The sequence below is a fragment of the Fukomys damarensis genome, unplaced genomic scaffold, assembly GCF_012274545.1.
Source record: "Fukomys damarensis isolate Sample0158 unplaced genomic scaffold, DMR_v1.0_HiC HiC_scaffold_37, whole genome shotgun sequence".
NCBI lineage: Eukaryota > Metazoa > Chordata > Mammalia > Rodentia > Bathyergidae > Fukomys > Fukomys damarensis.
In genome coordinates, this window is record NW_022900949.1 from 47,308,163 (window position 1) to 47,328,725 (window position 20,563).

The window sequence follows — 20,563 nt, forward strand, 5'->3', positions numbered from 1 at the left end:
GTCCTAAAGAAGAGGATCCTGCTTATCTGCCAGGTCAGGTCTAGTCTTTGGGGAGAGGGAATGAATAACTAAATTGAGATCATGTCCTGAAAGAAATCCACTCTGTTGCCTACTAAGTCATGCGGACTCAGGAAAGTGGCACAACTCTTTTGGGGAGGTGGAGGCAACTTCATGACATCTTCAAGAGGAGCTGACTTTTATTATTAAACTTTAACTCTAAATCAGGACCCTACCTACAAGCAAGTGGGCAGTGACCGTGCCTGTTCAGGATGGGAATCAAGAAGCCAACACGCTTTTGTGAAAGAGGTTTGTCTGGATGCCTTAAGAGACCCCATGAAGGGAGGGGTGGTAATCAGACCAAGAAGAGGAGGGCCAGGGCACCATGGGATATGAGGACAAAAGCAGGCAGTACTCTCACCCACTGAGGCTACAGGGATTGGGAGAAATTGTTCTTGAGAGAGGATATTGTGCGCAGGCTGGGACGATCAGGACTCAATCAGGCCATAATGACATCTAGTGCCGCATACTACTCCTCTAGGCCACAGTAGAAAAACAGACCATGGTGCCTTGGACTGTGTACACAAGAGAAGGAAAGTGAGTTTCTACTTTGTTTTATAGGGTGTTTTAAGAAGAGCTACTCTCCAGTCTAAGAAAATTTAAATCTACCATACATTCTTTCTCTAAGACACAGTGCAGATCGCTGTCCATGGGGCTGTCCCAGAGGCTGTAAGTGATGGTCCTTACGGCCGACCAGGCCAGACACTATAATGTAGACTCCTATAAATTCTCACGAGGTAAGTAAGCACTCTTCCAACAAGCACCACTTGGGGGTGTGCTCACAGTGGGGGACACTGGCCCACACAGGCATGCACACCCGTGAATATAAGTACATAGAGAGGTGGTAGAGATACTTCTGTGGGCTGTTTTTGCCTGTAGTTTAACACACCTATGCATTACTTTATTGATGGCAAGACAATCACAAATTATTTGACAATATTATTTCTTATTTCAACACGTTGCAGTACTTTTGAATTTCTGAAACTTTTTCACAATGCAAGTTCCAATTTGAGAGCAGGAAAGACAAGAATATACATTGAGCACATGTATCTCTGTGTGAAGATGTGTTTGTGGAAGGTGTATACACAAGTCTATCTCTATATATAATTATGTACACACATATAAAAACTAAACACGACATTTAAATTATGCTTATACATTGGTCTTTGCCTTCCAGAGGAGGTGCCTGCTGGAATCCTGCTTCCTCTCCTCTTCATCTGAAGATAAATTCCTCTCTAGAGATCAGCTTGGGCACACAATCTCCCAGGCTGAAGGCATGTGGCAAGCCTACTGCACAAACATTAGCTCTTCATTTTAAATTCTTGGCTGCCATTTTAGGTTATTTTCTGAGAAGTTCCAAAGTCCATTCTAGCAATCTTGTTAGACTGCCATACCTCAGAAGGTACTGCAGCCCATCTATGGCATCCCCTTGGCAGCCTGAAGGAAGAGCCAAGGCCACCTGGGTGGGAAGGGCTTACATTTTGGTTAGTGAAAGCCTCCTGCCAGACTGTACAGGCGTAGGGGAGGAGAATCCAGGTCAATTTGGAATGCTGGCCAAGTTATAATACACAGAAGGGAAGGTTCTCTTCAGGGATTTGACAGGTTCTGAGGATTAAGCCATTCTCAGGAAGGAGTCAATGGGGCAAGGGTGGCTTTCTGTGGCCTGGCAGAGCCCAGGACCCTGGGCAGCCTTCTGGAAACCCCACTTTAGACCTACTTCCAGGTGCCCACAGTGTAACCACAATATCCACAAAGGTACGCAAACAAAGATTTCAACTGTACCATGCCAATGTCTGAAAACATACTGAGAAATCGGATATGCTCTTTCCCAGAACACTACGCAGAAGTATTAGCAACTGAGGATCTGAGAATATGTGTCTTCTGAGGTGGCAGTTCTGCAGACAGTTCTCCCCTCCCAGCCACAGAGGGACCAACAGCATGTGGTACAGGCTCCAGCATCCCTGCCATGCCAGGAGGAGGGCTCCCGGGTAATATCCTGTTCGGCATCACACACTGAGTTTCTGAGAGTCAACCCAGCTGTGTGTGCTGACCATTGGACAGGTTGGTTAGATCTTGGAACTACATGGGGTGCGCCCTAGTCTATAAAGCCACATATTACTACAGCCTGCAGTTGCCAACAGCACCCGTCCTTCTTATGAGCTTCTGCTCTGCTGGTCACCGAGCAGGCACAGAGAACATAAGGTGCCTCTGCCTTCCACTTCCTTCATGACTTTTTAGGGGAGGAAAAGGAGAGGCAGAAGCAATCTTCCAGGGCCTGCTGTGGGCTTCCTACAGTCTGCAAGGTGTTTATTTCAGCTCAGGACCCTGTTAATGCCAATGTCCCGCACTGCCTGTGGAAGGCCTGAGCAGTACTGCCTCTCTGGAGGCTGTTCTGTTCAACCAATGTTTGATTTCATCATTCATGGGCCTGGATGGTGGGGCCTGGTTGGTCTGGGCCTGATGGCCTGGCCTGGAGCCTAATTATGTTGCTCAGTTAATTGCTTTAATTTACTGGGCTGGGATGGGAGGAAGGCAGAGGTGATAAACAGTTCAAAGAGAATAGGAAGGAAGGGGTGTGTGGAAAAGGTTCTCTATAAGTTTACAAATATACAAAAACAAAAAGCACATCTTTCAAATAAAAATGACTACATTTTTATCTGGCAAAAAGTTGTATACACATGATTTAAATTTTTTTAAATTTTAACAGTTTTTGGCAATCTTAATAAAGTACAATATATTACAACCAAACCAAAAATAGTTGTTTAAGTAACAGCTGTTAGGAGTGATGTGATCCCTGATGCCCAGCCTCCCTCCCTATCCCACTCTACTCCTAGAGACAGAGAGAAAAGAAAAATCCTCCCATCTTGGTAAACTTGTTTCCCACCCCCATTAGGAAGCTAACCAATAGGAAGCAACACAACAAGCAAGTAGTGTGTAGGAAGCCATGGGTCCGGCTCTGCATTAGCAGGAGCAGCCACCCTCACTGGCCGGGGGCTCCTGGGGTTTGTCCAACTTGATGTCGATCACTGAAGGAGGTTGGGCTAAGGAAGATGACTCTCAGAGAGGCTACCACGTGCCTCAAGTCCTGCCCTGTGACCCCTTAAATTGCTACTCTGTCCCTCTGCAAACACCCAGGGACTCAGCTCTTTGCGGGGCTGGTGTGGGAAGGATGTGGTCGTCAGCTCCCACTTTCTCTTCTTTGCCCACACAGCCATCACCTCCCAACCCTTGTCCACACCAAGCAAAGCTTGTCCTGGACCGTGATGTGGAGTCATCATTGACAACACAGGACAGGGAGCCCCCATCTTAGAAGCTTTCTCTGGTGACTAGGGCTCAAAGGGTAGTGCACATTCACAACCTCGACCCTATCACCTATTGGTCCTACGCTGAAATCCACTGGACAGGAAGTGCCCAGCGGGTCAGGTGTGGGTGCTCCCATCTCAAAGCACAGGGGAAAGTGAGCCTTGCCCTAGTTGGAACATCAAACCCTCAAGCGTTTGTCAGGGTATACCACTTAATCCTGAGCATGGTTGTCAGGAGCCACAGCCATGGTGCCTAAACACAGCTCTCTCCAGCCCTCTCCATCAGCACCCTCAGGGTCTGTAGGAATAAATTCAAAATGCACAGCCAGATTACTCCCTCTACCTCCTCACCAGGCCGAAAGCCCAGACTGAGATTCAGCCTTGTACTGAGCCACCTTCTAATGGCACTTGAGGACCAAACTGAGTACTGTACATCACTTCATGCACTGGGCTTTGGTACCTGGGCAGGATCTGCACTGGATTGGGGTGGTAGGGTGGGGTGGTGTAACAAGTGCTCCTATAGGACTTGATGTTGACATCTCAGGAATATTTTGGTGCCCCTATTTGAGGATATAGGAGAGAACCTTTTGGCTTAAAGTACCGTAAAAAGACAAGCATCTCCTGAAATCTACATTGTTCCTCTTGCCTTGGCTATAAGGAAGCTTAGAACTAGTGTTTTAGCTACCTCTAAAACCACTCAGAAGGGGATGTATTTTGGGTATGGCTTTTCTTCTCCTCATGTGTCTGCAGACATAGATATATACAATTTTATCTTGTGTATATGTATTTATGTGTACATATATACACACATATACTTTTTATACCATGGCATAATATAAATGAATAACAGGCAATAAACAATTGCCATCCTTCCCACCTCCCACTGCAACCCAGCGTGGTCCTCTCTACTCCAGCCAAATGGTTCTACTCCTCTACTCCCTAGTGTTTTTGCAAACATAATGCCAAGAATGCCCTGTTGCCGATCTCTGCCAGCTGTGAGTCAGTGGCCCCTACAGCCCCAGTAGGCTCCAGTCCGCAACTGTACTTCTAGACTTCTCATAGGCCTCTCTGGAGACTCCTGGTCTTTTCCAGGTGTCCCCTCTGAGCCCACCCAGCCCTTTCTTGGCACGGCGGTTTCCCAAAGCCAGCTCTGGTGACATTACACCATAACCTGGTGCTGAAACACCACCTCCACAGATTTCTCACTCCGGCACTTAAGCCTGCCCAAAAGTCAGTGGACTCTGGCTCATGCAATCACACCTCCAGCAACCAGATCTTCCCCTTTGCAAACATACCCTCTGCTTTCCTTTGCTCATGCTGTCCCCTCCCCCACACCCAGACTCCCTCCCCAGCTCCACTTGTAAAACTTGTCCTTGGTCTTTGGTCAGGGCTCATGTATAAGACAGAGTCCCTCTGTGCTGGCACTGCACTACACCAAACCTGTAGGGTGACAAGTAAAACATGCACTGTCCAGCAAGGAGGTCAAGGAGACTGGGTACAAATGCAAGGCTGCCTGACCCCAGAATTATGCCTTTAATTACACTGGGGTTGGGGATCAAACCCACACCTCAAACATGGTAAGCACTCACACATGCTAAGGACATGCTCTACCACTGAACTACACTCCCAGCCTGGAGTTATGCTCTTAAATGACCTGGCCATGCCTCGTCCATCCTGTGCTGGTTTCTCAGCCTCAGCACCACTGGTATTTTGTGCCAGCCAATTCTTTGCGAGGGCTGTCCTGTGCAGGTAGCTATGAAGTAGCATCCCTGACCTCCACTCACTGGATTTCATAGCTCTTGTTCCCTTCCCCCAAACTTAGGATCAGTTGCAGTTGAGAATCACTTCACCGGTTTAGCTGAAAGGCTGGCAACTATCACAGCACTACATAATGTCCAATACGGAAGTTACTTGATTGCCCTTAACCATAAATCATCACATGTGCAACCTGATCCAGAATACTCTTGCATACTGCACAACACTTTCAGATTACATCAAAAAATCTCAGAAAATTGTCCCAGGCCCTGCCTTAGATCTGGGGATGGGCCCAGGATGTGTATTTCTAACAAGTTCTTTCTTTGGAGAGTCCTGATGCACAGGTACCTTGAAGGCATTCTAAAGACACTGCTACAACAGATTTAAAACACTGGCTATAGTCTTGGAATGCAAAGGTTTAGATCATTTGCCAGGAGCTTTCATACATACTCCATCATGTAATGGCATATCTTTCCTTGTAATGCCACATACCACTGACCTTTAGTGTTCAGGGGTTGCTTGGTGACAGTAAAGAACAAGGACGAACAAGTGCAGCCAAGTATAAAAAAATCCCCAGAAGAGAAAACTCACTGTGGATGATTCCCATAGGCCTTGAGAGGCTCGCTGTGTCTTCTTTGAGCAGAGCAAAGTGAGTGGACCTTGTCCCTCTGGCTCACAGACAACACTCAAGACCTACTGCTACTATCCTTTGGCTCCTGAAATCATGATGAGTGGGCCCAGACAGTCTGTTGTGATCTTGCCCAAATGGCTGGCATGCTAGCAGCTCTCGACTCTGTCAGCACAGTCCTCTCTGTCTGGACCATCAAAGCACCTCAGTGCTCTGGGAGAGTTCAATGGCTGTAGGACACAGATATTTGGCTTTGGTACCAGGTCTGTCAACTAAGCAGCTGGGAGGCTTTGGGCATGCTCTTCCCTGTGTGACACATTACCGTCCTTTCTCCTTAGGACCATTTCATACATGCCCAAGTTACTGCCATTCCTTTGTATATGCCAACCTTGCTCAGGAAGAGCACAGGGCCCATGCCACAGAGCATACTGTTTGGGAAGATTCAGGAAAGGGGCCTTGTGTGTATAGATCCAGCAAAGAGAATATGGCTCTACCATTTTATGGCCTCTCAGCCCCCTTTCTTTTCTTTCTTTTCTTTTTGGTACCAGGGACAGAACTCAAGTCCTTGGGCTTGTGAAGCAGGCACCGGAAACACTGATCTAAATCCCCGGCCCTCAGCCCCCTTTCTTGAGAGCAGAGGGAAGACAAATAGACAAGGGGGTGTTGGACAGAGAGACTGTGGCCCTGGGGAGGCCTTCTGTCTTAGGTATGAAGATGATGTACAACAGCCCCTCAACTGCACCTAGAAACAAAAGACAGATACCCCAAGCCCACACACTCGTCACGTCCTTGGCAGAGTAGATAAGGCCAAGTGTGACCATCTAGCACATCACAAGGTACTGTGTGGTTGGTCTTGATGTTGATCATAATTCCAGACATTAACCCTGGAGTACCATATACATCTTCAATGTTCTGAACACTGGCTTGATGGTTTGAACCATCAATAAACAGCAGCACTGCCCCACCATTCTGGCTAAACCAGAGTGGCTGCCACCTCCACTTGGACCCTTCAGCGATCTATTCAAGGCTGCTCCACCTGTGTCTTGTAGAAGGCCTAGACAGTGTGAGGGGAGCTGGGTCTATTAGATAGGGGAGATCCCATGCCTGGTAAAAGGGACCCAGATGACCTCATCCTTGTAGTCTGCTTACTATGTACCCTTTGCACTTTCTCTCCCCAGGGGCCCACAGGTTAGCCATGGCTGGTTGATGCAAGACACACTATGATAAAGATGTGCTAGGTGTCACCCTGGACTAAGCCCAACTAACCTGACCATAGCCCGGCATGGGTCTCTGGGAGAATGTGAAGGAAATGGTCACCACCCTCCCCAGTCAGTGGGCCACACCTTTGCAGTGGGAAAATGAGATCAGGCTGTCTGCAGCCCTTCTCCCTTTGTCAGATGTGCAGGGAACATCTACACCTTGACTCCCCTCCTCTCTCTTCATGATCCTGCAGGCTGCCTTCCGTATGTTCCTGGCACCTCAAAGGAGGGCATGTGACAGGTGACACCATGAAGGCTCTCTCCTGAGGTGTGGCACCCAGCACTTCCATTGAGAGTTATGTGGAGCCCCTGACAGCCCCCGAATCTGTTTCTTCACATGTAACTGGAGTCTCATGACGACCAATGAAGACACAATCCCACACTTATTTCCCTCAGCCATGCCTATCCTTCGGGGACACACCAACTATTGTTTGACATCTTGGGACTTCTGGGGAACCTGTTCTTTGGGAGTCAGCATCCTCTGAGATTCTTAGTGTCCAGACCCTGCCCCCAATCTGGTTCAGAGGGGAGGGACAAGTGTGGCTAGGATGTCAACTCCTTTTGACTTCCAATATGAAGCTACTTGTTTTAACCCTCATCGGCCTGAAGTTGCCCTTTGACTTCTTGGACTGTTCTCTGATTTGTCCTATAAGGATGAGTAAAGGATGCTGGGACGTTGCTGTGCAGGGACTCATCCCATTCTGAAGGATTTAGGCTGGGGATTGAGTGCTCAGTCTTGAGGGGCTTACTCAAGCAGGGAATCTGACTAGGTGGAACCAAAGCAGTTCTCGTCTTGTCCTCTCTGTTGCCCTTTGAGAGACACTGTCCCCAAATGGAATTGGGCTGGGTGAGGAAGCAAGCCCAAGTATGAATCCTAACTCCCAAACGGACATGCTGTGGGGCACTAGGCAAATCAGGCAGCACCCTTGAACCACAATTTCAGCACCTAAGTGTGGGCTCAGGTTTGGGTTGGATTATGCAGGTGACGTGGAACCCTATTCCACAAAGGAGTGGGGAGATGGGGCTGTGTGGGGCTGGGCACAGGAAGCAAGCAGGACATGGAAGGTGTTGTTAACTGAGGGAATCATCTTGTGTAGACTGAGATCGTGCAGTCACATCTACATTGCACAGAACCCTTCCCTGTAGTGGAGGAGTCTACCTGTTCTCATGAAAAATGCAGATTGTTCACTAGAAAGGGCAGAGTTACTACTTCTCCCTCCCTGCCATACAGCACCACAGCACACATATCCCCCAGCTGCCCCTCAGTGCTGTGGAAGAAGAGGCATTTGTGGCTGGAGCTGGACAGGACTGAAAGATGGCCCAGCTATAATCTTAAGTGTGGAGAAATGGCTTCTCTGGCACATGTTTTGCTCATGTGACAGAGGAAAAGGATACTCCCTTCTTTGCTTTTCTCCTGGACGTTCTCCATGCCAGGCAGAGCCGATGCCACACGTCTGAAGAGCTGCCAAGAAGGGGGAAATGCAAGGTGAGCCCCACCCCTGGCCATCCCCCCAACCCTGCTGAGTTTCTACCCTCTCACCACCCCTTGTCTGCTCTGCCAGGGACAGAGCCCTCATGGACAGGGATGCTCCTAAACTCTCTGTACCCCTCTCCACCTGTGCCTCTCACAGAGGCGCGCTGGCAGGGCTCAGAATGAGGAAAGAGAGAACAAAGCCTAAGCAGGCTGCCCACAGGGTCAGTAGCAATGAGCTTGCGCCATAGCAGAGACTGCAAGGAAGCTATTCTGGTGCAAAGAATGATCCAGGCCCCCTGTATTCAGGCCTTTAGGTGGGCTTCTGCTGCTGACCTCACAGGGACTGGTCCTAGGAAGCCAAGTTGGACCTGCCTTTGGGACAAACAACTCTCTCCACAAGAGTCCTATGGTCTGCAGGCAATGAGGCTGGGCATGATGGGAATCAGGACCACAGTCAAGAAGGATATGGGAGTGTGGACATGATACTGTGCAGGTGTGTGGATGTATGGGTGATGTGTACATGGTATGTGTGGAACGTGTGTGCTGTCTGTAAGGGTATGTGAAGAATGTTGTGTGTGCTGTGAATGGTACATGTGTGCATAAAAGCATACAGGGAACAAGTGTGTGTGCAGGTATGAACAGGTGGTGTTTTAAGTGGATCTGGGTAAGCGTGGGGAAAGGCGTATTTGGTACATGTGTATGGATGAGTAGGTTTTCTATGCATCTGAGTCTACGTAAGTGTGGGCACGTTGAGTTGATGGTGGGTTGCGGGATGTGCCGGGGAGGTGCTGGCAGACATGAAATCTTGGAGGCAAAAAGCTCAAAGCAGTAGCATAAGACCCCAAACTTCTATGGGCTGAACGTATGCATACTCCCAAAACTCATTTGTTGAAACTTATGTGACAGTCTTACAGGTAAGGCTGTTAGGAGGTGGCTAGTCTTGATGGCAGAGCCCTTGTGAACCTAAAGGAGCCCATGTGACCCTTCCACGCGACTGTAGAAGGTACTATTTACCAAAACACATGCCCCCACTAGACACTGCCACCACCCCGATCTGAGACTTCCCACCCGCTAGAACTAAGAGAACCAAATTACTGCTGTTTATAAGCTATACTGTCTTTGGTGATTTATTATAGCTGTTCAAGTGGACAAATAAATAAATACTGTCCCTCTCTCCACAAATACCAACTGCAGAAACTCAGTGGGCTCTTTACACTACAAGAGATCCCTGAGGACAAGGTGAGTTTCCGCTCCCTCTGCTCCATGCTGCCCCTGCCCAAATGCTTCCCTCCTAGCCACTCCCTAAGTCCTCCTCAATCTCAAAGCTGGGTCATCTTCACCTTGGCATAAGCCAAGGATCCCTTTGGCAGTCTAGTGAAAACTAGGGTCTCCTTTTAATGTGTGAAATCGATTACATGGAATTCTGAAGGAAAATATTTGATGCTGAACTAAACTTCTAACTATTTAAAGATGCAAATTTGTGACACAGTGACACCTGGCCTTTCTTACAAACATATTAAACAGCAAGAACCAGCAGTAGGTGTAGTACGTACCACGATACCGAAGAAGTGATTCATATAAAGTTCAACCATCAATGACAAGTGATAGTAAGAAAACACCTGTGATTTCTGTCAGTGAGAAACTGTGGCACTGATAACTTCAGTTGTCACTGTTAAGAACATGCTACACAAGCTACAGGCCAGTGACAGGAAAAGTGGGACTTCTCTATCCCAAATTGCTGACCTGCTGAATCCAGTCCTTGGGCTACTTGGGTTGTGTGGATCTGGGCTAGGCACAGCGCTTGGAGGCTCAGCCCTAAGCTCCACCTGCTCTCCCTCCTGTGAGCTCAGCCCAGCATGGTAGGCTCTTTGCTCCAAGCAAAGCTGAGTTGCCCTCCAGGGTCCCAAGCACTTGTCAAGTTCAAGGCAGGAGCCCAGGATGCAGATGCTAAGAACTATAGTTCTCAGGCACTTGAGAGTGCTGGACACTTACCCAGCAGAGGCCCAAGACTGGTCACTCCTGGGATGGCCAGTGACTGACACTGTCCTGACAGCCCCCGAGGGGATGTCACTTCCTTTCACGTGCTTTGCAACTCTGGACATTCACTTGCATCTTTCTCAACTGGGTAGATTTATGGATTCTCTGGTTAGGTTCCCCAACACAGCCCAGGGCAAGCAGGTCCCAGCCTCAGGCCGACAATGCCCAGAAGCCAGTTGTGGGCCTCCATGACCCAGTCATGTAGGGCCAGCGCCAGGTGTGGCCTCACCTGCTTCACGTTGTAGCCGGTCTTCGCGCTGGTCTCAATGAACATAACGCTCAGTTCTTTGGCACGCTGCTCCCCTTCCTCGATAGTTATCTGCCTAGAGATGAGGGGGAGAGAGAAGTCACTTCTGAGGAGCAGCAACTCCTGGCAGAGATGGAGGAAATAATGTGAGATGGGCTGGGACGGCCCGACAGGACAGAGGGAGCCAGTCCTGAGCACATTCCCTCCCAGGGGTCCAACCAGCGTCTCTCCAGGAGGAATGGGGCAGCAGGCACAGAGGACACCAGCCCTTCCCCCACTCCTCCTACAGTGGCTTGTGCTAAGAGGCAGGCCTGAGGCAAGCTGTGCCATATCAGCTTTCCCAGAGGTCACTAGAACGGCAGCCTATGGCTGTTCACAGCTTCCAGACGCACACTCCCTCCCTGGGTGGTATTGTAAGTCCCTTTTGTTCATTGCAAACACCAAGGTTAAAAGTAACTCCCCCATGCTGGCCATGATGGCATATGCCTGTAATTCCAGCACTCTGGGAGGCTGAAGCAGGAAGATCACAAGTTCAAGCCCAAACTGGTCAACTTAATGACTTAGCAAGGTCCTGTCTCAAAATGAAAACATTTAAAAAGGGCTGGGGATGCAGTTCAGTGTAAAAGCTCTGGGTTCAACACAAAGTACAAAAACAAAAAAGTAATGCATCCAAAGCCACAAAGCTACCTAGCAAAGGAAAGGGGATCAGAGAACACTCTGCTCATGTCAGGGTGAGAATCTCACAAAGTAGACCCCATTGCACTGTGGGAAGCCTGCATGCTTTGTTAACTTTATCTGCCCAAGTCAGAGTCTATGAGAAAAGTGGACAAACACATATAAAGACTGTGGTCAGCTGTGTGCATAAGAGAAGTCTTGGAGAAAGTTCTTCCAAGGTAGCTTCATACCAACAACAAGCCAGGCTGCGCAGGCTGGGCACGGGGCTGTGTTCTACACATGTTCTGTAGGCTTGCACCTGGGACCAGTGTGTGCACAGGCCACACACCAGTGAAGGCATTTAAGGGGTCAGGGGTATGAAACACAAGGAGAAGTTCCTGAGGCCAGAGTTTCTACTCTGTCAGGTCCATGCTGTGGTCACTGAGGAGCTGAGACCACACACTGCTGGGCTGGGGTGGGCTCACAGGGCTCTATGCAGACTGCTCAGTGCCCTGTTCCTGGGCAGTGGATGACAGGGGTCTCAGAGATGAGATACACGTGGAGCGTGGAAGGGTCCTACCCAGGGTTCTCACAGCTTCTGGAGACAGTGACAGGCCAGAAGCACAGATGCACTACCTATGCATCCAGAACTGCTGATCAGGGCAGTTACAGAAAAGTGAGGGAGCAGCTGGGTCTCTCAGCCCTGCACCTCTGTGCCCCAACACTTACCTCTTGTCTGCCAGGTCTGTCTTGTTGCCCACCAGCATGATGATGACGTCACTGCCCCTCTCTGTCCTGACGTCATCAATCCACTTAGAGGTCTGCTGGAAGGAATTGAGATCTGGAGGCAGAAAGTAAGGATGAACGGCAAGGGAGGGCTGGCCCCAGAGGGGGATCAGGAGAGGAGGGCAGGAGAGCCTATACTCTGACTCCTGGAACAGGGCAGCACTATCCATATAGACGAGGCCAGCTGGGGCCTCATAGAGGGAGCTGGGCCTGCCCCACAGCCCTCACACCCCTTGCACTACCCAGCCATCCTTTGAGGGAAGAGGCATTCTATCTGGAAGGTCACTGTGTCATGATTTCTACCAGAACAGGGGTTTAAAGGGTGAGAATCAGATCCGGCTGTGGTAACTCAGAGAGTGAAAAATGAGTGCATCTGCCTTAGCTGAGTTTGACAACAGTGGGGGACGAGGCAGGGGACACAGCAGCCCCCAGGGAAGCAGAAGCTCTATAGCACAGTCTCCCCACAATTGGAGCTAAGGGGAACAGCTGTCCTCCAGGGAGTCCGCTGAGGAGCTGAGAGGCCAGCTGACGAATCACAGCTGCTTCTGCCCAGGGACTAGCATGTTCTCCCACCCTGACCTATGTGTGCATATGTGTGCACACGCACACACAAACACACACACACCAGCCAGGTTAAGGCAGAGGCAGAGAGACTGGAGCCAGGCCAGCTTCAGCAACTCACCCTCTATCCCCAAGCACCAGCCCTCCAGTTTTTGGGGACACGTGTGTGTATGAGCACATAGACCCGGGCCTGGCAGGGTCGTGGGCCCTGCATCCCCTGACAGCAACCTCCATTTAAGCACAGACCCTCGTCACTCACTTGTGATGTCATACACCACCACAGCCACCGTGGAGTCCCGGATATAGCTGGGGATCAGGCTACGGAACCTTTCCTGGCCAGCTGTGTCCCAAAGCTGCAGTCGAACCTGCAGGGCCAGAGTAGAGGGGTCGGTGAGCCAGTGAGCTCCTCCTGGTGGAGAGGTCTCGGGAACATCTCTGTGATGCTGGCATTCAGCCCCCAGGCTTGGCATAGACTCTCTGGGGTGCCCAGCTAAGGGTCCCAAGATATAAGCCCAATGGAGCCTCCCGTGTCCTCCCCATTCTAAGATCAGGTGCTCACCGTACGGTCCTCCAAGTACATGGTTTTTGACAAGAAATCAATCCCAATGGTTGCCTGTTACAGAAAAATACAGAAAGGTCAAACTGGAAAGTTTTGCAAAGCAAGGGGGCAAAAGCTCAATGGGCCCAGACCGAGGAATAAACCAGCAAGAAGGGACACCCACACCAAGTTTAATGTAGACTCTGCATTCAATGTTTCTTTCAGATGAAGGCAGCTTGAACTAATCAAGGACAAGATAAATATTTTAGGGAGGGATACTCTTTGGAGTGAAAGAGAAAAATGCTATGGGAAGGGTGACAGCGTGTGTGTTGTGTGTGTGTGTGTGTGTGTGTGTGTGTGTGTGTGTGTACACAGAAGAGGTCCCACCCAGATAGCAAGGCTGCTACAATGTTCATCCCTGTTGCCCTTCAGGCGAGCTCAGCAGCTTCCCCATCCCTAGAATTCCCTAGCTTCCAAAGCCTCTCCACTGAGTCTTAGAACACAGGCTTTGGCTCATCACTGTCCCAAGAAAGATCACGTCACTGCAGAGAGTCACAGAGCAGCTGGGTGGCCTCTGGTGACAGCCCTGCAGACTATACAGAACAGCATCTTGCTGGATACCCCACTGGCTTTCCTTTTTTTGGTACTGGGAAGCGAACTCAGGTCCTTGTGTTTGCAAGGCAGGTGGTGGAACCACTGAGCTAAATCCTCAACTGTCTTCTTAAGCCATGTTGGGAGTTAACTGTTACCAGCACCCCTGTGCCACACCTGTGCCTCTTCTGTCCTAGCAACTGGGAGCAGCAGCCAGCCTTGCAACCAGATAGCCTAGACCCATCACTCACTTGCTGTGTGGCCTTAGCCAAGCCACCCAACGTTGATGGGCTTCATGTGCATGCAGTGTCATGAGTAGGCACTAACACACTGTCAGTGTAAAATGGAGATGTCACTATTGTGCAATTAACAACAAAACTCAAGACTCAGCCTGAGTGTCTACGGCATTGATTAGGTACAGTATGGTCTACCAATACTTACAAGCTGTTCAAAACCATGTCTTGAAAAGAATTTAAGGATTTGGGCAGTCACTGAGTGAAAAAACTACTGTAAGACATCATGAATAGTGTGATCCCAGTTTGATTAACTGAAGTAGATGTGAGTATTCTTCATATTTTCTCTAATACTGAAGTAGTTGGGATACACTTTGTACCTGTGTCTGACATTATGGGAAATTTTCTGTTCCTTTTATTATATATTTTTCTATTTTCTACCATGAACACACAATTCTAAAATTAGAAGGAAAGGTCTTTTGAAGTAAAAATATAGTTTAAATTAAGTTCCAAAGAGTAGAAAAATGGTGGTGTGAATTCTAACTACAAAAAAAATACAACCAAGGAAGGCCCATGGAAATAGAAAAGCTCAGGTCTCCCAGGGCCCCAGTGTGCACCATGTGTACAGGCCTGCACACTAACAAAATCACTGTCCAATACTTTTCACAAAGCACTGAACATGGCTGTGTTCTCCTGGAATTCTACTTAATGCAATGGAGAGCTGCATGTTAGGGAGAGTTTTACATGCTAGAATATACAATCCAAGAATATGGGCACTGGTCACACACCTTTGACCCAACCCAACCCAATTACTTTAGAGATGAAGAATAGACCTGGGAGTTAAAGGTCAGGCCTAGTGCGACTCTTGTCAATCCATAACAGTGCCGGCAGGGTCAGCACTGAAAGCTGGGCAGCACTTGAGCACTTTGTAGCCCAGTTGTGCAGTGTCCTATCTAGCAGAGCCACCAGGGAATTAGTCTGTAACTGACAAATGCTTGTGGACATAGCTTCACTCCCGAGCAGTCACACACTTTTTTCACTGATGGATCTTGACTGGCAGTCTTATCTTTTCACACCCTTAAGGAGATGTGCAGAGCAGCCAGAAATGTCTCAACTCATCAATGGTCACCAGGCTCCCAGGACTGCCAAGCTCCTTCTGTGACTCTTGAGGCAAAAGCACATTCATGGGCTCTGAACTAGAGGCAGAGACTGCCAGATGTCTCCATTGTACAATTTCAGATGTGTAAAAGGGTTCGTGGCTGTGACAGACTCTATTTCCAAGCTTTCTTTGTTGCTGGTTGGCTAAGATCCGGTCAAAGGTTGTACACATCTTCGGGGATGGGTCTTTTGTGGGTGGGTGGATATGCCCACATCTGCCTCCTTTTGCTACATCCTCCAGATGAGGTTGAAAGAGCAGTGACGACAGATGGACACAGCCTGATCCATTTATCCTGAGAATGTATCCCAGAAGTGCTGGACACCCAGACTGTGTATAATGCAGACTTCATCCTCTGTTTTGTTTAAGCCACTGTCATTTTAGGTTTCTATTAACACAACCTCATTACCCTCTAACTAATAACAAAGAACCATGGAGAATCATATTCCTCAAAGGTCAGCACCTGGATGGTGACAGACTGATGATTAAGTGTAACAATGATAACTCCATTTCACTTCTGCTTCCATGAGGGACAGAGAAGCAACCAGATGACAAGAAATTATGCCAGTGGATCGAGACCCAGCAAAGCTCAGTACCGCGGCCTCCATAATCAGAAATACCATTTATTGCACACCAACATATCATATCTCTATTACATCTTATTATATATAGCCTGATTAAAGAGGTGACAATAAGGAAAACTAAGGCTAAAAGCGGTTAACTTTCAATTTCTCCAGCTCTCTCCTGCCTTTTTTCTCACTTCAAAACTGCTACATCAAAGCAACCTCTGCTGCCTTAACTGTCCACTTTATGGGTACCTTCCCTGACCATCAAGGCCATGGAGCCACTTCAGACCTCCCACAGCTTGGTAGACTGGTACCAAAGTACAGGCACCATCTCTGTACAACAGAAATATCAGCTCTGCTTCAAACTACATTACTCAATTTTGCATTTTGTAATGGCTGAGCAGCTTGTATCAAACTATTCTAACCTCTGGAAAGGTCAGAACCATAACAATTTGCAAGCACCGAAAAGTGACCCAAAGCAGGTAGACAATGGAGGAGTTGCTACCTCTGAAAGAGAACCATGTAGATCCTACAAACGAGCAGCTTTTCTCCTGAAGCATCTACCCAGTCCCACCAAGTTAAACAGGTACTTGGGAGACACACAAGGCTTTCCACTGGAACCCCAGAAGGGCTGGCTTTGGGAAGGAAGGACATCATCTCAGAAATGTTACACCCTAGGACTCAGGGAAAAACTGAAAGACATCCATCTTCACAAAGTCTCAATGTGACAAGTACAGTACTCATCCCTAAAAAAGACTAGCTGTTCATAATTAATTGCCTATTAAAACTCTTCAGAGGAAGGTGACAGAATTTGTAAGTCTCTACAATTTACTATTCACGATGTCCTTTACACAATAAAGGATGAGACATACGAAGAAGAAACCTAAGCCATAATCAAGAGAAAAAGACTCAAAGATAAACAGACCCACAGACGACCGAAATGTGGGATTGGCAGAGAAGGACTTTGAAATAATGTTTATAAACATGTTTAAAAATAAAAGAAAAAATAGCTATGAAAAGTGATGTTCAGGAGATGAATGGCAAACTCCAAAATGAGCTGGAGAGAGGCAGCGATAGCCAGAAATGAGAGATTACTTACTTAGTTTGTATCTGAAATGTTGCTACCTGGCCCCTTCTATCCTTATCACCACTGCCTTAGTTCAGACTCTGACCCTCTTTCCAGAATGATTTCAACAGCTTCCTGGCTGGCCTCTCTGACCTTAGGCTCTCCTTTGTTATTATTCTTTCCTACAATAGCCAGGGTTATTTTTCTGAAACATAAATCTGACTATTCCTTGCTGCCTCTCGGTAACAGTGTAAATACTTTAAGGCTGGCTTACTAAGACATGAAGGGCCTGCCCCTGCATTCCATTACCTCATTTAGCCTTGGATAGCTTGATTTTGTACTTCAGTAATACTACTCCATTTTGAGTTCCCAAGTCACTTTGTTTTGTTTTTTGTTTTTGGTGCCGGGAATTGAACTTGGGACTTTGCGCTTGTGAGGCAGGTGTTGGAACCACTGAGCTAAATCCCCAGCATCCCCAAGTCACTTTGTAAGCCTTTTCTAATGCTGGTCCCTCCCCTACAACGTTCTTCCACATGGTTAGTATTTATTTGAAACCTCAGATTCAGCTCCCCCACTAATCACATTTTCACCCTCAGATCAATCCTAGGGTCCCTTACTTAATACCCCTTCTCCTAAATTGGAAAGATCTCACACTGGCCAATCCTGGCCATGGCCTGTGACTCAGTGATTCTCAACCTGTAGCCTGTGGAGCATGTTCACCAAGCTATCACTGCTCTCGCACACTTGGATCACACTATATCTAGGTACCTGTTGTGAATGTGGTGGTCATTAGCCAGAACAGCTCATCAGAGTCCACTTAAAAAAGTTTATTTGCCTTTCAGTGGAAAAAAATAAGACTGTTAACAACAGAATACAAACAAGAACTTAAAAAGGCCTTGGCTGAGTCTTGATTACCAGGACATTTCCAGCTCATAGGCACAATGTTTCTTCCCAGACATGAGACACAAGTAGCTGGCCTCACACTTCTGCCAGCAGGAGCCCATCTCTCCCAGGAAGGTCAGCTCTGCAAGGAGAAGGTGTTCTTCCCTGGCAGCTCTTTTGTGGCAAACAGTAATTAATAGTCACTTATTACCTGTTGAGTACCTTTTGTGTGCTAGACTAAGCCCTGGTACCTGCTCATAAGATACTTCCAGCCTTGTGGAGAAACTAAGATACAGAAGTGTTGTTACTGGAAAATGGAGAAGGCCAGTGTCATTAGAGACCCTCTAGGGCCCAGGAGGGATAGACATTTCTTTTGACTGATTTCTTTAAGAAAGGTAGAGGGAAGGGGAATGGGGAAAAAATAAGAACTAAGATAGATTATGTAAAGGTATAAATTTCCAAAGATGAATGTCATTATATTGTATACCTAAAATGTACCAGTAAAATTAATAATAAAAAAAAGGTGGAGTAAATACGCAAGTCTTTAAATGCAGACTGTATCAAATGTGAGGACAGGGTAGCAATGTAGAAAAACATCTCAGATGGCACGAATAAGGAAACTTGAGTTTTGTGATGACAGAGCCTGAAAGACTGCTATTATAAACTCTGAACAAAATATAACAAACTGCCTGAAGGCACTGGGAGATGCCTCATGCAAACACTCAAATGAAAGGACCAGCACAAAGTGGAGTTCCTAATTGTATGACTTCTCATCTGAAAGCAGACTTTTGTTGTGGCTGAAGGTTCCATGACCTCATTTATCATTTAGCCTTGGCTAGCTTTATTGGTTGAGGAATTAGAAGACAAATTATAAAATACCACAGCTTCCAGAAGTATAGGAATTCTTGGACATGAGAAAGCCCAGACAAAGGGCCCCAAGGTCTATAAACAAATGTTGCCCAGTTATCTTGACTGGACCAAGCAGATGCTACGCAACTTACCTAAGACAAAACAAAAATAAAACAGAAACAAACAAACAAAAGATATTTGAATAGAACTTTTATTTGCTGCTTACCGTAGGGGAGAAAATTGAGAACTAAGGTTTAGACAATTTAGTTGCCAGCCTAAACAACAAATACTATACTTCTCAAAGAAACAAACTGTTTTTGTTTACATCTAAATGTCCAGCCAAAGCCTCATGTGCTCATAAGCAGGGTTTGTGGGAGGTAACTGGATCATGGGGGGACTAAATATACTCGTAAGAGGTGGGTCACTGGAGGTGTGACCTGGGAGCGTTTATTTCCCTCCCTGCCTCATCCCTTCCCTCTCTGCTTCCTGTCTGCCATGAGGTGAGCAGTTTTCCTCCACCAAACCCTTCCACCACACCTTTCTGCCTTGGTGCTAGCCAACCACGGACTAAAAATGTGAGCCTCGGTAAGTTGCAGGTGTTAGGTATTGTATCCCAGTGATGAAAAAAGTACTAAGACACACACAGAATCCACAGACTTCATCAAAATGTGTAAGCTATAACGGCAAATTATCAGACATATGAAGTGAGAGGAACATGTGAGCCATCTTTAAGAAAAAAGAATAGAGAATTACCCTGAGATGACCCAGATGTTGAAAGTAGCAAGAAATATTTTAAAATAACTAATACTATGCTCAAATACGGACTTAAAACATCTCAGCAGAGAAAGATAAACTATAAAGAAAAAAAAAACTTAGAAATAAAAATACAATATCTGAATTTTTAAAAAATTACTGATGGTTTGAGCAAGGTGGAGAGAATGGAAGTAACAGCCAGAGATTTTACAAATTAGATCAATACAAATTACTCAAAAAAGAACAGAGGAAAAAAATTGAAAAATTAATAAATAGAACCTCAATAGTTTACAGCATAATACCAAGTAGCTAACTGACATCCTAGAAGAAGAGATGGAGAATGCAGCAAAAAAGTTTGAAGAACTGATGATCAAAAGTCTTCCAAACTCATAGCACATATTTACAGATCTAAGAAACTTAGCAAATTTCAAGAAGGATTAAAAAAAAAAAAACAGAAATAAAAGCCCACATCAGAGTCAAACTGTTGAAAACCAAGGATGAAGATAAAATCTGGAAAGGAGACTGGAAAGGAGACTGGAAATGACACGTGGCACAAGGGAAGGATTATAGGGATAGCGGCTGACAAAAAAAAACAGAGATCAAAACACAGTGGACTGAGAACATCATGAAAATGCTGAGAGAACAAGCAAGTCAAATGGATTCAGAATTCTAAAGCCAACAAAAATGTTCTTCAAAATTGTAAGCAAAATAAAAACACTGTTAGATAAATAAAAAGAGTTTATGTGACCTGCAGAACTTCATTACAAGAAATGTTCACTACAAGTTGTTTAGGCAGAAGGGAGAGGATAATAAATGGAAATCAGGATCTTCTGGAAGAAAGAAGAGCATCAGAAGTGGTAAATGCAGTAGACTATTTTAGGTGAAAATGTGAAGCTACACATTTTCTTCAGAAAAGCAAAAATGAATCAGGGCCAATGGACTATGTGGGGGACTCAGGGAAAGGATAAGACAGGGCCAGGGAACTGAATAAATTCAGTACCTGGGGCATTACAAAGATAACTTCGGTTGTAGCATGGCAAATGGGACAAAGGCCAGGGGGAGGGCTGCGGATTTAGCTCAGTGGCACCGTGCTTGCCTCACAAGCACAAGGTCCCAAGTTGGATCCCAGTACCGGAAAAAAAAAAAAAAAAAAAAAAAAAGAAAGGGGG

General features: G+C 46.9%; 1 protein-coding gene across 2 annotated transcripts in view; it reads right to left on the bottom strand.

Moving 5' to 3' along the window:
• Nucleotides 1–454: 454 nt before the first annotated feature.
• The window catches only part of Rab6b (RAB6B, member RAS oncogene family), a 56,901-nt gene continuing 36,792 nt past the window's right edge, over nucleotides 455–20,563 (bottom strand). For both annotated transcript variants that reach the window (XM_010625486.3, XM_010625487.2), the window contains exons 3-8: nucleotides 13,320–13,373; nucleotides 13,020–13,125; nucleotides 12,143–12,254; nucleotides 10,742–10,835; nucleotides 8,397–8,463; nucleotides 455–3,083 (exon numbers count right to left, since the gene is read on the bottom strand). In XM_010625486.3, the coding sequence (XP_010623788.1) occupies nucleotides 3,019–3,083; nucleotides 8,397–8,463; nucleotides 10,742–10,835; nucleotides 12,143–12,254; nucleotides 13,020–13,125; nucleotides 13,320–13,373 (498 nt within the window). In that variant the 3' untranslated portion in view covers nucleotides 455–3,018. The remainder of the gene's footprint in view (nucleotides 3,084–8,396; nucleotides 8,464–10,741; nucleotides 10,836–12,142; nucleotides 12,255–13,019; nucleotides 13,126–13,319; nucleotides 13,374–20,563) is intronic.